The 17993-nt window shown below is 43.4% G+C and overlaps 1 protein-coding gene across 5 annotated transcripts; it reads left to right on the forward strand.

Annotated features, from left to right (window-relative positions):
• Positions 1-160: 160 nt before the first annotated feature.
• On the forward strand, positions 161-17620 carry LOC6548973 (caskin-2). 5 transcript variants are annotated; one of them, XM_001975520.3, is made up of 6 exons: positions 161-810; positions 8647-9670; positions 14189-14422; positions 14652-14888; positions 15239-15715; positions 15869-17620. In XM_001975520.3, the coding sequence occupies exons 2-6, from the start codon at positions 8696-8698 to the stop codon at positions 16712-16714; spliced, it is 2769 nt and encodes a 922-aa protein (XP_001975556.1). In that variant the 5' UTR covers positions 161-810; positions 8647-8695; the 3' UTR covers positions 16715-17620. The 5 variants fall into 5 exon arrangements, with proteins under 5 accessions (XP_001975556.1, XP_015011679.1, XP_026835995.1 ...); XM_015156191.2 differs by lacking the exon at positions 161-810 and adding an exon at positions 2551-2890; XM_015156193.2 differs by lacking the exon at positions 14652-14888.
• The last annotated feature ends 373 nt before the right edge of the window (positions 17621-17993 follow it).

Genomic DNA, 17993 nt, shown 5'->3' on the forward strand with positions numbered 1-17993 from the left:
GGTAAGCATAAAACAATGAACATAAAGTTACAAACTGCATTCAAAGAACAGGGAACATAGTAAATACTAATCCGGTTACTTTCAGACGCCTAATATACCGAAATACTAAATCATCGATATTTCAATACTTTGTGTGCAATCGATATTTCGATAATTTGGGATTTTACATTGGCCACGCTGCGATCACACTAAGTTTTGTTTTCGTTTTTCCGCTGTTCGGACGTTCGTAGCGGAAACCCGTTCTTTTGTCGTTAGATTCAAAAACGGAATAAAACACAATTACGAGTATTACAACGAAATAAAGTGATTACAAATACTATGTTTGAAAACTGTGCTATATAAATCAAAGAATTGTAAAATAAAATGACCAAATTACCACAAAAGAAAATGGCGGCTCAGCAAATAAAAAAGAGCAGTCGCGACAACAACAACTGAACAAGAAATTCAGCTTAAAAGAAACCAACGAAAAAAAGCGTCAACATTTTCGTCTGCCTGAAATTAATCTGGTTTTTATGTTTTACTCGCGCGTCGTAGACATAAAATAAAGACAACAAACAGAGAGTTTTGCTGTGAGAGTGTGTGTGTGTGCGTTTGATGCCGTTTGTTTGTCTCCTGTTTTTGTGGAAAAAGCCATAAAAAACGTGAAATTCATTAAGCTACAAAAGCAACAATTACGAGCGTTTTACATTGTTTACATTTTGTGTGCCAGCTTTCGTTACGCTTGTGATTTATGTGATTTGTCGAAAGGCAAGACAAGGGGCGGAGAGACCTTAGCCAAAAGCCTGGAAAATAGTAATTTTTTCTGCTAACGTAAGTTTATACTATGTGTTTTTAATTACATTTACAATTAAATACGCTCGGTTGTTTTCAATGCATTTCGCACAGGCGGCAACTCTTTTTTGTGTTTTTATTTTGATGCGGCCTTCGTCCTGCGCTGCCTGCGTCAACGTCGGCGTCGCCATCTGTCACTTCTGAGGGTTGCCAGCTGTTTCGTTGCGCCTTGTATTCAATGCGGCATCTTTAGCATCTGCAGGAAATTGGGTTTCCAAAAAAAGAAAGGAAACAAAAGACAATCAGGAGGAGGGGCACTCACGACTGCAGCTGCCGCTGTTTAGGCTTATGTAATTAATAAACCAACACGTGTCTGGCATTGCCAATGACACGTGACAACTCTGGTCGTGAGTAGTGGGGGTGCAATAAACTTTAACGTCTTGTACTTTAATGTTTTTTTTTATTTTTTATTTTAATTAATTCCCCGTATGCATAATTTCCCCTTGCCATAATTAAAATCGAGACTAGAGCTCTAGGTAAATTTTTTCTGCTCTTTGGCTGTTATAGCTCAGATTGCGCCATAAAACTCATATAAATCAATAGAAAGCGCAGCAGTACACACACACACACACACGAAAAAAGCCATAACTCACTTGCCATAATGAAACGAGTGAGAGCGAGATGGATGGAGAGAGAGTCCGCGCTCAATATGCAGAGATTTGTGTGGGAATCAAATGACTTGATGTCGTTGTCTCCAATGAAGTGTTAGAATAACGGTGGGGGAGGGGAGTCGGGCGGCCATGGCTCCACCAAGAGATTAGAGAGAGAGAGAGAGAGAGCGTGCAGCTGCGCGCTTCTCAAATAGAGTTACCGCTGATGGAGCCTCTCTCTCTCTCTCCCCAAGTGGCTCCATCTCTCTATTTCTCTTATTGCCTTGTGCGGCATGAAAAGTGGTTGTGCTTGGTTCATTCTCTTGCGTGTGTGTGTGTGCTCGGTTTGTTTGTCTTTTCCGTGGCATTCAACGCACAGTGGGACAGATAAGGAGATTATCAATTGCTGTCCCCACTCCCACTCCTCATTAATCTTCTCGCTGCAAGGAAGAAGTAAACCAAGTTGAACGATCTATTTGTATCTTACTGTTTGATGGTATTTATAGGAACATTGAACGTATAAATAGGCTGTATCTTTTTGAAGCCTAACTTAATATGTTTAAGCTTTCATATAGCAACTGCTTCAATGTGCATAAACGTCATACTAAGTTGTAGATCCTACAGTGAGGGCTTCTGTCTTGTAAATATCCTTTGGTATATCAGGGCTTCGGCATAAGTTTGCTTGGTTTCAGCTTAGTTTCCTGAAGCCAATCTCCCTGAGCGGTTCCACTGTGCCGAGTGCATTTCCATCGTTGCCAATGGCAACCACTTTAGGGAATAATGCCTGTGCCTGCTTATTGAAGCTACGCTTTGTTTTCCCATTTCTCTTTCGCCGCTTCCTTTCCCCCAGTCCCCCTTTTCATTCATTTATTAACTAACTAATTTGCCAGGCCCGAAACAAATTGCCCAGCGGAATTGTTATTGTTTCAATTGCAACAAATTGGCCGCTGAGAAAAATGGTTTTCTCTCCTTGCGAGCGAGTGAGAGAGATTGTGGGACGAGGAGAAGGGGAAGGCAAGTACAAGTACAAGTTGCGCATTCGCTCTCCTTTGGAGCTCGCTCAGCTGGCGCGCTCTCTCTGTCTCTCTCACTTGCAACTTCGAGGACTCCGGACTCCAATCGGATTTTACGGACCTGGCTTTAATGCTCGAATGCTGGAGCCGCGATTCAATACGCTTTGGCTTGCGGTCGTCGGCGCTTCTCTTTTTTCGGGCTCCTCTCGCTCGGGGTCTGCGATTCTCCAATTCTCAACATACAGCTACTTTTCTGCTCGGTATATGTCCGCGCGCGTGAGTGTGTGTGTGTGTGCGTGCATGTGTGTTGGTGTTAACGTAAAAAGAAATTTTTGCACAGCATTTTTCGTATGAAAAATCAATTGGAATCTTGGTGAAAACCGCAGTTAATGTGAATTTCAAGTGCCATCAATCGGTTCGCATCGAAATCTCGAAGAAATTCATCATTTTAACATGGTAATTTGCATATTTTTTGCACAGTTGTTCTGCAAAATCGTACGCATGTGTGCGTGTGACTACGTTTCGTAGTGTGTGTGTGCGTAGTAGTAAGCCGCATACGATTTTTCGCCGAAAATTGTGGGCGGTGGGCGGGGCACGAGGCAAGTGCCTCAAAAAACGTCTCAAAAAGTTTAATGTAGCTGTAAAACGCTGAAAACTGCCCTCCATTATTAATGACTACACCGAAAAAAAGTAGTTTAAGCCATATAAATTTGTAAAAAAAAAGTTATATCCACGGTTTTTTGGAAATAATAATTTGGGCTTAATTGCTTGGTATACCACAGATGTGGATAGGGCTTTAATAGGAAATCCTGAAATAGATGTAGATGTGAGAATGTATTTTGCTATCACGCGAATTCTTCAGATATTTGTGTGAAGCACTAGGTGTTGGCGATTCGATCCTTCCAGGTTCGCGTGATTTTATTGCAGACAAACTACTGCCATGTGGGGTCATGTCTTGTCATCTCTGACATTATAAGTGTCTAATCAAACTTGAAAAGTATCCACAATTTTCCTGTGTACCTCCCACTTATCTCCCTTGCCTTTCTTCTTCATGTCTTGCAACTGCTTTTGTCTGCACTCATTGCTCGCCTTACAACTTGTTTGCCCCTTTCTTCTTGACCAACAAAAAAGAAATAGAAGAAAATGTACAAAAAGAAGGAATTGATGGCCGCTTTTGGTACGTCTTGGAGTATATTTCTCTACGTGCCTGTCCGCCGTATTTGGTCCGTCTCTGTTTTCTGTCTTCATTTTTCCTGTACTGACTGTGCTACATGCCATATGCGCAACGCAATGTCGTCTTCGTTTGCATTAACCGTTAAACTGCACGTAAGTTATCCGTCTGTCCGTCCGTCCGCCTGTCCGTATGTCTGTCCGTTCAGCGCCCGCCCGCCCACACATTTGACACATCTTCAGCGCTGCATTTTCCTCCTACGAGCTTTATTCCGCTCCTCCAAAACATCGACCATAGTACGAGGTATACGAGGTATATCGGATCGGGCTATGCGCGGAATTTGTAGAGTGATTTACGGATTGGGGTGGGATACTCCTAATGGAACATGGCCGCCTAATTTGGCCATTGCCATTGAACATGTGCGTTATTGATTTTGGAATGGGGTTTGGAATGGGATGGGGTTCCGCCATTAGACCATTATTTATGCATGGGCCGTATTCAAGGAAGATGAACTTTGAAAATGGCTGATAATTGCAATATATCCCACTGGAAATTACCTTTAATTAGAGCAATCAAGCAAAGTCTTTCAGGTTTAACTGGCAATAAATGAAAATTGTAATTGCAGTAAATATTCCTTTTTTTCTTTGGCTGGCTTAAATTGATTGTTAGCTGAAGAACAAATAAATATGTTCTTCCAAAATATTAACACGATCCTTGATTATAGGTTTTTCTGTTTTAATTTGGCAGGTCTTTTAAGGTTTTTCAAGCTATTTATCCAGCTCCAACTGTCCTCACTATCGTTCATTTGTAGGGTAGCAGTACAGCTCCCTCGATGCTCCTTATTGCATTTCACTTCATATAGCTGTTATGGCGCTGTTTCTGCCTGTTCTTGGCGTTTGCCTGAAACCTGAAACAAAACGCAGAGACAATGCACGAGCAACAACAACAGCGACAACTCCCTTTTACAGGCAAAACAAGTTTCGGCTGCCTGTGGCCATTTATTGTTGCTGGAGCTTCGAGTTGGAGTCTCAGTCGAAGTTTGTGGTTGCTGCTTGTCTCTGCGCTTTGCAAGATCAACATCTCGCGCTATCGACAGCCTTTGTGGCAAAGAGATGGTAAAGTTTTAAGGCGGCAGGGAATCGCGAGGCAGGCAGCATCATCATCGACACCATCTTTTGTGCGGTCGTTGGTTGTTGTCGCTCCACGTTACTTGTGGCTGCTGCACAGCGGAAAAACCCAAATCAAATCCCCTCTGAGCCCTCGAAATTCACTTACAAAATGTATAATCACCGGTGTACAGATCTAGTTCAATGCATTTGGTTTTTGAATATAATCCTAGTTCCTACCACGTTTCTCCTTGCATATGAGTAAAAAAAAGCAAATAGTGTCAGTCATGTACTTTAGTTTATAAAATGAATTCTCAAAGTAAAACATTTTGCCCCTAAAACCTAAAAGCTTAGATTGTTTTTCTCCCTGTGTGTGTAGCTTTCTCTCTTTTTGTTTGGCCTGACAGAATATTCTACTAAGTACAAAACCTTTTCTCTACTTCAAACCCGGGCGTGGTAAACACGAATAAAGTACGACCGAACTTAGTCCATTGCATTTCGGGGCGAAATAAAGAAAATAAGGGGCAGTAGGGGATAATAAAAAAAAAAAAGGGAAAAAGCGAGTGAAAGAGTGAAAAAAAACTTGTCATATGCAAAACACCCGCAGCTGATAAATAAGAAGCAGAGTCGGCCAACCTTTTGTTGTCAATAATGAAGTGCTGGCCGACTGGAGTCCGGATGGTATGGGCTACGTGGTATGGTGGTGTTTTATTTTTCAACTGCGGGACCTTACTTTATCTATCTGGCTTAATGACACCAGCACACACTCGCCCACTGGCAGCGTTAATAAACATGAGATTGAGATGCGCCTCATTTGATGCCAACCTCCTGTGGGTCCGGTCCACACACACGATGCCATACTATCATACTAGCACTATGTGCCATCTAGTGGGTCCAGTGCGGGGGTGATTCTGGTGCTCCAGTGGGTGGTGTGGTGTGCCCACTGAGCTGGCCGTTCTGGTGATAGATTGGCCGTGTTACCGTTTGCCATTTTATTGCGCTCCATTTGGCTGATTACTCATGCCAGTAAACTTTAACGGCTCTCGACAGCGACAAAAACGCTATGAAAGAGAAGAAAACGAGCCACTAAATGGAACGAATCTAGCGAAGATTAAATACGCTTCTTCTCAGTCGCCTTTTGGAGTGAAGGGTGAAGCGTCAATATTCTTCTTTCAAAGGATTACATTTCACGGATTCGCAAATGTTGGGTTTCCTGACAGTTATTGAGTTTCGAATTATAAACAGACTTCTATAATCCCTAAATTGACGAAAATACCAACATCTTATAAAGGTTATTTATGGAATCCGTAAAAGTTTGTATACTCAACTTATAAAGTTGGCAACCGCAATTTAGTTTTCAATGCAGCTCTTCCGTAGAGTATAAAGATTGCGGTCATTTTGTATCTGATTTATCAGTTTGCCCTGCTATCTTTGTATCTGTGTGCCTCAATGTGTTGAGAGCTCTGGTGTAACCATAATTATTTTTAGTTGCTCAGCGTTTTTGCTGCCAACTTCAAAACCGCAACTCCGCTTTATTGTACATCAATCAATATGTGTGTGCCCGAGTGTGTTTGTATATATATATGGGTGTGTGTGTGTGACAATCAATAAATCTTTCAGCCTGTTGGCCGCCCAACCACCCACCAACTACCCGCCAGCCGACTATTTCCCTTTTGTATTTATGTATTTGCCAACACCCAAAAGGTCCCAAGCCTCCAATTGCATTTCCAATCAGTTTTTATGCTGCACAACAGTGAACACTCGCCAGGGGAGACCCTTTCAATAGATTCAAAATTGATTTCGATATTTGGATATAAATCCACACTTAAAAGCCAAAGCCGGCATTCATTCGTTGTGCATGACAAGCAGGGCAAGTGTTATGCTCATTACGATTACTCACCACCCACAGTACGGGGTGTGCACTGAGGAAAACTAATAGTATAATTCGTATTTGTTGAAAAACCTATGTTTTGCAACTTTGCTTGTATAGCTTAAAAAGAGTCAAAGAGAAAATTGTTGACATTGAAAAGATATTGTATATACCAATATATGTCCTACTGCTCAAGTAGGCAATTTAGTAGTATTTGGCGTACTTTTTCTCACTGCACATTATTGCACCACCCCAACTCCCCCCACTTTTATGAGGCAGTAAGGGGGCTTGCCTGTTCCATGTTTGCAATTAAACTTACAGCTCCTAACAACAATGGTAGCTCATAAAAATGGGATAACAAAAACACGGGGTAAAAGACAAAAATTTAACTAAGGAAAAAACTGCAATGCCGGCCGCATGAAACGGTTCAACAACATCTGGTGGGTGGGTGGTTTTGGGTACAGGAATAGGTGGAGGGTGGGGAAAGGGGGTTGCATGGGTGCAGCTCGTGTGGGCGGCAAAACAACAACAATACAAAGAAACCGCAACCCACATTTGCTGCTGCAGTTGATATACTACCCTACTACGCGAAAACTCTCTCGCTCTCTCGCCGAGAGAGGATTTGCTCTCTTTGTCGGGAAGGCGGGGGGTTTTCGCAACGGTTGCAGTTTTTCCCTATTTTTCCGGCACGTCGCATACATAAAAATTCATTAAAAAGGCAGCTTGTAAATGAGATTTACTACTGCCACCGGTATGCGCTTTGCAGTTTTTCCTACGCTTTACCAACACATATTTCCCAGCGCAGCCCACGCACACACATTTTTGGGGGAGGGTGGAAGGAAAACCACTCGGATTATGACACCTGGTGCTTTGGATTTTCACTCGCCGGCCGGGCAGCAGCGAGGCTCCAATCGAACAGGTGGCTGCCCCGCCAGTTATCGATAGTCGGGCGGCAATTGCAATGGCAGTTGCAGTCTTTTGAATTCCAAAACACTTGTTTTTCCATTTCCCATGTTCATTTGCAGTGCCCGCGCGCACTCACTTACTTTGTAAGCGAATTGCCAGGAAATTGCTGTTGCAGCTTGGCTTTTTTGCCTCTTTTATTGTTTCCCCGTAAATCGGGCGGCTATATTTCTGCGCCCTGCTGTTAATGACATGTCGAGGGCTTCGTTCGTGACTTTCTGCCAGATTTCGCTCGTCCGAGGTCTGCCCGTGCATTTTTCGAGTGTATTATGACGCTGCCGACTAGACAGCAGCCCAATCTGCCCCCTCCCGACCGCAGAATGCAGTCAACGAACTTTGACACAGCTCGTGCCGCAGCCAAAGCCAAAGCCTCATAGTCCTCGCCCTTTTGCGTGCTCTCGCCCTGTCTCCCTCTGACCACCTCGTGCCGTCTCTGTCTGCCAGCTGCTTAGAACACGGGCATGGGTATTGGTTTTTGGGGGCATCCAGGGCGTATCGGGCAGATACATGAACATCTGTACAAATAACTCAAATAATTGGTGAATTCGGGCCAATTTCCTATTATGATTGGAAGTTCATTCAATTTTTATAACACCATCTTAATAATAATTCACTTTAAAAAGTCAAAGAAAAACTGTAGAGCAACGCGACTTTATAGCTTCCCAAACAACTTGAGCTCCAAGAAAATCCCTAAATATTGGTCAATGTTATGTATTTGAAGACATTAAATCATCAGTCGCAAAGATATATTAATTTAGCTAACGTAATGGGTATTTCCCCCGCCGCAACCTTTTAAGTTAACTACTTTTTTGTGAATGAAAATTGTAATGCAGTGGAGTAGATAAATGGGACAGGGATTGGGTTGGGGCCTAAAAACATGAAGCTGGAGGGGAGTTGAAGAACCCGTGGCGCAGTTTATTGACTCGCCATGTAAACATTGTTGTGAGCCCTATTTTTAGAGTAGAACATCAAAACTGTCTATGACCAATTATGCAGATTTCTTGTTTTCTGGCACACACATCTGGCGGACACATTTTCCCAACTGCAGTACTGATTTTTCCATTTTCCTATTTTCTTTTCTCTCTGTGTGTTTTTCCACCAGGAGTCGGCGAAGTTACGGCCCCGGCGGCCAGTAGAGGCGCATAATAATCATGCATCGTTCGCTGAAGCCGCATGCATCCACCGCACAGGCTAAGAAGGTGCAACCGCCAACGATACCAGGGGATACGCCGCAGGATTTGCATCTCTATCAGCAGCCGCAGCAGCTTCACCAGCACCACCACCATCCCCATCACCATCATCCGCACCATCAGCCGTCGATACCGCTCTACCGGCTGAGCGGACCACTGCGCCATCACCAAAACCACCAGGCGGACGATGGGATCAGCATGAGCGGCAGCAGCATCGTTTCGTCGCCCTCGCTGGAGGAGGGTGGCTTCAATTTGCCCCGGGAGACGAGTGTGGCCCTGCGTCTTAAGGATGAAGTGGGCAACACTTCAACGGTAGCCCCTTCCACGGGCGGCGGAGGAGGAGGTGGAGCGACGGTGGTTGGAGCACCCCCTCCCGGAGCCGGAAAGCCCGGTGTTGCCATGGTTCCACCGCCACCCGTTTTCTGTGCCACTTTGCGCGAACCGCTCACCCACAAAGCGGCCGTTTACTACCACCAGCAGCTGGCCCTGCAGGAGGATCAGGGCATCGATCTAACCCAATCGCCTGGCCGAGATTCGCCAGGCTCCTCGTCGGGCTCGGCGGGCTCTGGATCTCGTCACAGCACAGCCAGCTTGGACTCGGGTCGGGCATCCTCCTACCTGACGGGTGTGTCCTCGTCGGGCGCCTCGATTCGTGCTCCACTCTCCTCGCCGCGCTGCAGTTCCGTGAGCTCGTGCTCCATTGGCAGTGTGGATCGCCAGCGGAACGATGAGCTCATCATCGACTGGCTGCTGGAGATGAAGCACGAGGAGTACGCCCAGCTGTTCATCGCCGCGGGCTACGATCTGCCCACCATTGCGCGCATGACGCCGGAGGATCTCACCGCCATTGGCATCAAGAATCCGCATCATCGTGAGCGGATCAAGCAGCGGATCGACAAGCTGCAGGTGCTCGACAATTTGCCGCATTTCGTGCCGGTAAGTAAAATAATTTTATTAGTAAATAGTGAGCTTTGAACATATTTTTCTAGAACGGACTTTATCTCTCCACAATAAAGTCGAGAGTTCCGGAAAAGTATCTGTTTGTTAGCACACCAACAAATATTTGCCTATCTAATCAGTACAGAACCAGTTCAACTCGTGATGCACCTCGTGGTACAGTAGAGACTTTTTGGTGGAAACCCTTGCAGCTATTTTCAAATTGCGAAGTACTTTACTACACGCCGTGGGTGTATTAAAGTTGACCTATTTCATTAAACAAAAAAACCTTTTGCTAACAATATTTTTAAATTTTAATAGAGAAAAGTTCGTAAGTTTCGTAAGTTCTTAGAGGTGAAGCTAAAAATATTAAAATAGTTTAAAGGAAAAGTAAAACCTGAATCGATTGGAAAGGAAGTGGCTCATTAAAGTTTGAATACGATAAAGATTATGGCAACAATAAAGTATGGCAGCTAATGGCGAGGCTAGCGATCAACTACTGTGGACGTTGGCCTGCAATCACGTAGAGCAACTTATTTAGTCATTGTTAACACAGATAGGCACACACACACACACTGCTGAGAGCTTGGCAAATTGCCATATTGGCATTAATTGTGGCCGGCAACACCCTTTCCTCTCTTTTCGCCGTTTTCCCTGTTTGCTTGTTTAGTTACCGGCTTATCTTTTATATTCATTAAATAAGCATTTGCGAAAAAACAAAAAGAGTGAGCAGAAAAAATAAACTTGTTTCCCACATGCGAAGGAGAAAACGAGAACTTAAAACAGCGCCGTCAGCTCATTTTTTTAATAAAGGAATTTTATTAAATATGCGCACATTAATACCCATCAACAATTCATTAAAAACACGAAGAGCAAAGTGAATAAATATACAAACTAAAAGTCCATTCGTGCGCGTTTCTGTGGTGACATTAAGTTGAACTTGAAATAGCATCAGCAACCTGCTCCATCGCAGAAAATTGCTCTGCGGATCGAAGCCGATCATTAGCCAATCGATCTGACAGATCAAGGTTCCAGCTGAATGACTGAGATGATGGCCAACAATGCTCATTCGGTGAAATGCCATTCAAAGTCGAGTTCCAGGCGCAGAAATAATGGATTTGAATCGCGTAATCGCAGGTGAACAAACTGTTGAGTCCAAAAAACAAAATCTGATAGGATTCGCATAAGCTGGCATTACTTCCGCCGTTGAATTGGTTCTGCGTATGGCCTTTGGTGCTTTGCATTTATAACAAGATCAACTTGTTCAATTTAAATGCATTTTTATTAATATAATAATAACGAATAAGGAATAGAAATGATTATTCTTGAGTTGGTGGGTGTTTCCATAACAACCTATATGAATTACTTGACAAACTTCCGCCTTCAAATTCGCGCTTGTAGATTATTCAGCAAACTTACCTTTCCCAGTTAACTGCACCAAAATTCGTACGAAAAGTACGTGCCTTACAAAATGCAACCACCTGAGGTCTTATCAATATGCATTTCACGTTTGGCCCTAAACAACGCTTTCAAGTCGAATGACTAACCCCGAATAAAATCAACACGCTGTGCATATGGAAATGCATACCAAATAAGATGCGAAACATGCATATCGCTGTGGAATTGGTTCAAAGTTTAAAACTTGACCAACATAATTATTCCGAATTTTAAGCTCCACTTGGAAACGAATCCAAGTCCAAGTCCATGTTGTGCCTTTGAAGAAATGCTCCAAAAATGTAAAAAAAAAAAATGCCTCCATAAATTAACATTAATTGTCCGACTATACTCGCACCATATCCACATTCGTGGCACGAGTTCCATATTCACGGAGAGCTGCATTCCGGAGCCGATTAACACCCAACGGCCATAATCTTCAACTTCAACTGCAGCTCCGACTGATTCATTTCGTCAGACAGATGCATATATATAGATACATATGTATATAGTTAAGTATATGGGTGTATAACTGCATTCCCGCCCACTCGGCTATATTGCAGCCCACCTGCCGGCGGAGCGAACACAGAAAATATCATTTATCGCCTTTATCGATCATTCAACAAACTCGGACTTGTGCCACATTCCGTTCGATTCGATTTCGGTTAATTGCTAGTTTTGCTCCATCTAATAACCTCCATATTGGTGTTTCATTATCGCACCGCCTCGAATCTTTTTCGACCGATTTGCCATGCTTTTTAGCTGCAATTTTTCAAATCAGTATGACCTCAGATCTTGGTTTTTTTTGTTTGCTTCACAGACGGTTTTGTATTTCAGCTGAAAAATGCTCGATAATATTTTACTAGCTGTGTAGAATTTTGCGCTTTTTGTTGTTCGGCATTCCCTTTTTTATGCCTTATTTTTCTGTTTATATAACGCGCCGTGACTGTTTTCGCAAGTTAGCCAAGTTTTGCGTTCGAGTTACCCGTATTGTTGTCGTTCTTTATCGCTCCATTCGATATGTCTTATTTGTTGATCTTGGGCGAGACACTCTTTGTCTTTTGGGGTGCGGTTGTAGGCCTCCAAGACACTGAGAAATTTCGTCTTTCCTGCTACGCAAGGTAACAATATTAGAAAACTGCTGAAAACTGCAAAACTGCTTCAGTGTCTTTAAATGCCAAAGTGATTTATAAAGTTACTGCACCACAACAGTTGTGAGCTCATGTCTGTAAACAATCAATAGTTGACTCTCACAGATAGATATTTCCGTTGCCCAATATTTCATGTTAACAGATCCTATAGCTTCCCAGTTATTTTCGTTACGTGTACCTTCACTTACATCACCATAACGAGCGAGACTCGAGCAAAAAACCAAGCGCACTTCGCTCATTAGCCAACATTCTACAGCCTCTGCGGCTTTCTTTTCTCGCACACATCTTTATCTTGGCGAAAAAGGAAATAAAGCGAAATAACTGAAAGGTGAGCGCGGGAAGGAAACGGTTATTAAACGGTCGCCAATCTCCGCAGCGAGCCCCACAATCAGCAAACGACCTTGAAGGTCGCAAGGCGCTGAAGTTGGCTAATATATTCCTACATTTCTCGGGTTCCGTTAGTGGGGACCAAAATGGTATTTTGGTTTTCTGACTGACGCATTCGCTTGAACTTTTTTCTCATACATAGTTTTTGTTGTACATAGTACGTACAGTTTGTTTTTTGTCTCTTGGTCACCGATTTGCTTTTCAAAAACCTGTTTTCTTTTCGTTTTTGCCTGCTCTAATGATGGCTGCCGCTGCTGTTTAGTGTCATACCATATGCTACCTGCTAATGGATTTCGGAGAAGCGAACTCAAAGTGAAGCCACAGTGAAGCAGCAAAAACCAAATTGTTGTTTAGATAAATATTTTGTCAAAGTTTTAGTATAATATATGGTGTCGTGCCTGCTGGAGATCTTCGCCCTTTTGGCTGAGGCTGGAGGATTTCGATTAGCATATGGGGCTTATAGAGCTGCGGGCTTGTCATTATTGTTGTTTTGGTGCGACATTCACCTCGGAGTTGTGAGGCATACATTAAAATAGTGTGTGAAGTGGCATTCCTCGGTGGAGAGTTTCTAAATAAACAATTGAACAACGAAGCTCAAGATCAAGAAATATTTTCATACCTACTTTACAAAAAAGTGGGTTTACTGGCGGTTTCCCAATGGAAATTTATGCTGTCTAGCTTCGATGCCATTTATTTTACAAAACACATTCGAATTTCTCTGGCATACTTTAAAAATTAAATGGCCAATAATATGTATGTGCATATGTAATGCCCTAATTGAATTATCGGTCCAAGGAGACAACAGACTTGTTCTCCGCTGATGTCATGTGCATAGGTACTTTTATATAAGGTGGACTTTTTTCCTATAGCTCGAATGATTGTTAGAATAGCAATCAAACGCTTTCAATGAGGTTTCCAGCAATCACATCACATTTCGCAGCAGACAAGGCGTTTAATTAAATTGAAATCAACAGCAATTTAGCTGCCGAAAGAGCAGGCAGTCATAGAGCTACCAAAAAAACGAAGAAAACTGATTAACACATTGCGTACATGGGGCATAAAGTGTGTATGAAGCGCTGAAGCCAACGATTTTTGACTGCATCGTATATGTGTATTTATCTGGGGGTATACGGGTATACATAGCGACTTTTGGTTACGAGTCGGGCTAGCCAGCTACCGTTTAATGACGACAGCAACGAGTTTTGGCTTTTATTCGTTTCTTTATGCCTGTGCTTTGACGCGATTTATGTCATATCTTATCAATTACAACTGATTAGAGCTGGAGCGACGACGAGCGACGGGTGGATAGGCTCATCATGAGAGACACCAGCCCAGTCCCAGCCTTATACTCGTATGTAACCCAGAGCAATCGAACCCATTCCATTCGATTCCCCCTTTATCAGTGGGGTCTGAACTAGTTCATGGACAATTTGTAGTCTGTGCCGATCTGTGTTCCCAACTCTGACATGAATCAAATGCGATTAGCTGGCTCCAATAAAACATAACGATAATGACGTCTCAATTCGAATCTCCCTCGTATTTCCAGGGATCCATAGAGGAATGGCTGCAGCTGCTGCGTCTGGAGGAGTACATTCAGCCGTTACTGGAGCAGAACTATAAGACGGTGCGCGACGTAACCCAAGTGACTTGGGAGGATCTCGAGGACATTGGCATTGTCAAGTTGGGCCACCAAAAGAAGATTCTGCTGGCCATCAAGCGTGTGAAGGACATCATTAGCGGAAAGTGGAACCCAGGCGGCGCCAATGCCTACCAACAGCAGGTGAGAAGTGCTTCTATATACAGCAAGGATTCACAATATTGTTCTAGTGGTCCAAGTTAATAAAAGGATTTTACATTACTCAAGCTACACTCTCAAGTTTTTGTTGTGTTTTCCCTCTAAAATCATAAAACACCTTTCTTTGCCTTAACTTAATTTGATTTTATTTGATTTTGATTTGTATTTGTATTTGTTTTGTATGATTTCCCCCATCGGAATGGTGACCCATCAGGAGTACCAGCGGAAGCCCTGGCAATTCAATGTGCCCATACCCAGTACGCCATCCTATGTGCCAACCACCCGCGTGTCGTGGGACGACACGAAAATCTATGCCACCAGCAGTGTCCTGAATGCCACTGCCCCATCTGGGAGCAGCTGCCTCAACAGCAGCCTCGCCAACGGAGACGCCTACTACTGCACGGGCAGCAACCACGAGTGTTGCTCGGGCAACGACGTGGTGCTCATTAAGGTGGGCACTTGGTTCTCAACAGCTGAAAAGCGTAGCAGCCCGCTGGCCTTGAACTTTCGAGTGCCCTCTGACATTTTAGCCGCGAGCTAACTTCTGCATCGCGAACATCGTTGATTTGCGAATTTCAAATTTAGTTAATAATGCTTCGAAATGCCTATTTTTATTTATGTTATTCATTTCGTTTATTGTTTAACTACACAATAGAGGGTTTACGAATTTTAGTTACTCTTTTTGAAAGAGGCAAAATCATGCCTTGTTTCGTTGTTTCGCTATTAACTTAAATGAAAACTGGCCTCATTAATTTCAAAAAGGTGTGCACCTCATAACGAGCCTCTTATCCTTTTCTGCAGGTGCGTCAGCCGCGCGGCAAGAGCCTGGAATCTTTGGAGGACATCCACGACAACAGCACGCGCAGCCATCTGACCTTCAGCCATTACACAACCACGGACTACGGCCACTTTGGGCCGCCCACAACAGCGGCGGCTGCGGCGGCAATGGCTGCAGCGGCCACACTGCAGCAGCAGCATCACCACCAGCAGCTGCTCCACCAGCAACAGCAGCAGGCGGCAGCCGCCCGTCTCCTGGGCAACAATGCGCCAGGCATTGGATGGCGGCGATCCTACGACGACGGCGACATCACACCCACCAACGACGCCACGAGGGAGCTGCTCTACGAGCAGGAAGGCGGTGGAACTCTGCCACGCCAGCAGCGGGGCATCCTGCAGCGGGCGGTACTCAACACCATGCCGCCTCTGGAGCACCACCATTACATGAATGCAGCCGCTGCGGCGGAGTATGGTGCGGCCAGCGGTGTGGAGGGCGGAACGGTGAGTTAGGGTTCCATGGATCATTAGCAACACTTCTCTGCGGTTGCCATAGTTGTTTATATCAAAGTGTATTTGATAGAAAGAAAACCAAAGTGGCAACCGTGGATTCTGGCTTTGGAACTCTTCTTAACTAATGGCTATCTTCCTTTACAGAACTATATGAGCGGCAGTCCCTTGACGGGCAAGAAGATAGCTCCTGAGCCACCCAGACGCCACTGCAGCATACGCAACTCCCGCACGCTGAGCGGAGAGGGAGTGCCGTCGGGAGCGGCTGCGCAGGCGCATCAACAGGCAGCCGCCCAACAGCAGCAGGGGCAGCACATGTTCTACGGCCACACGGCGCAGCACTGGCAGCAACAGCAGGCGGGTGCGGGGACTGGTCAGCAGCCGATCTACGCAAACTATGCCACCATTCAACAGACAACGGCAGAGATACACTGTGAAAAGTATCACGACAGCAAGTCGACTTCCAGCATCGATTCGATTGATACGATACCCTTTGCCAACGAGAACACCGGGACGATAAAGCAGCGACTGCTCAACCGCCAGGAGCTGCAGGGCGGCGGAGCGGGCAACAACAATGTACCCGGCGGCGGCCATCCCGCACACCTGCACTCCTCCAGTTCGAGCTCCAGCTCCTCCTCCACGAACACCATCGCGAACATAGCGCACTCGTTCCATTCGCTGAAATCTTCCAGTTCGTTGCACGATGCCACATTGGCGCGGAGTGAAAGCATGGGCAGCACAGCCAGTGGTGGAAGTGCCTTGCACCTGCGCTCACCCACATTGGATATGTCGAATTCCGGAGGATCGGCGGTGGAGCCTGCCAGCTCGCCGGAAGCAGCCGTTCCAACTGTGGCCATAAACAATGGCGTTCCGCCCAAAGTTTCGGTGAACGTTCTAAACGACATTGGCAATATGCTGGCCAATCTCACGGACGAGCTGGACGCCATGCTGGAGGAGGAGAAACGTGTGGGCCTCAACATAGACAGTGAATAAATCTCCAATCAAACAACAAATCGTAGTGTAGCTGAATTTAGAAGTTGTGGTGTATCTTGTAATGTTTTATGTACTTCAACTTAGTTAAGTTCAACTTGTTTTTGTATTTTTTTATTCCAAATGCGTGTGGAGAAGCATTCATATTAGGTCGTATTCTCTATCATTTCGATATACACACTGTGTAGTAAAAAGTAACTAAAACTAAAAAGCTTTGGACAAACCATGTATACTTTTGTACTTTTCCTAAACTCTCCTCCCATTCCCGAAACTATGAGTGTTAACAATACAAAATGAAAATATCCAAGTAAAATGAGTGGTAAATGAAGCGCAACATGCATACATGCAGAACTTGCATAGTTATTATATAGCATAAAATATATATAATTCTATATATAAATAAATATTTAAACGAAATCATTTATATGGACAAGTATTTAGTGGTTTGATACTATACGACAGAGGAATCAACAAATAAACCACACGGCACACTCTTAAACAAACACAATGAAAGTCAGACAAGAACTACTATTTAAAGATCCCATTCAGACAATTTCAAATTGCATTATTCTATAATTTTGTACCTTAGTGAGTTCTTTATACATATTTTTTCAAATGACGCTGCACAGAAATTTTTCGTTTTGTTATGATTACAACTGAAATCAAACTATATGAAATGAATGTATAATTAAGTGTTATTCCATACAAAGTAAAAATTGCATTATATAAAATATAAAACTTATATTAGCGTTAAATTAAGAAATCAAAAGTAAAAAGAGGAGACGAATCCATCTTTATAAATTATGTTTAATCGGGCATTGATGCTGAATAACGTTTAAAATTCCGTGGTATACAACTGAATTGCCTTCTTCTTTATAATTTACATAAATAAAAATCTTTTAGTAAAAATTTTTCTTTTGAGAATATTTTCAGTTTTCTGTTAATTGCGCTCAGTTAAAAATATGTTTGGTGCGCATATCATTAGAGGAAATTGGAGTATTCGATTTATAAACGCATATAAGGAAAAATAAAAAGTAAAAGAATTAAATACAAATAAAATCACAAACATGTAAAGCACATAAAGGGCAAAACAAAAATGATGAAAACAAATAACAAATAAAGTAAACTTTCATAGTAAAATGTGGTTAGTTTTAATGCATACTCTGTTGTTTATTCAGGCGGATGGCGATCTATTTATATTATTTTAATTCCTATTTACCAATGTTAACAAAAATCATTTTCGGAAACAATGTTATTTTAATTAATTACGGGATCTTTACCT

Source organism: Drosophila erecta, unplaced genomic scaffold (assembly GCF_003286155.1).
Source record: "Drosophila erecta strain 14021-0224.00,06,07 unplaced genomic scaffold, DereRS2 tig00000092-arrow-pilon, whole genome shotgun sequence".
Lineage (NCBI taxonomy): Eukaryota > Metazoa > Arthropoda > Insecta > Diptera > Drosophilidae > Drosophila > Drosophila erecta.

What these genes read in the sequence shown, in the direction of transcription:
- LOC6548973 (XM_001975520.3), top strand. Translation starts at nt 8,696, where the DNA reads ATGCATCGTTCGCTGAAGCCGCATGCATCCACCGCACAGGCTAAGAAG. An exon ending in ATTTGCCGCATTTCGTGCCG is followed by an intron (nt 9,671 to 14,188) that starts GTAAGTAAAATA and finishes TCGTATTTCCAG; the next exon opens with GGATCCATAGAGGAATGGCT. An exon ending in CCAATGCCTACCAACAGCAG is followed by an intron (nt 14,423 to 14,651) that starts GTGAGAAGTGCT and finishes GTGACCCATCAG; the next exon opens with GAGTACCAGCGGAAGCCCTG.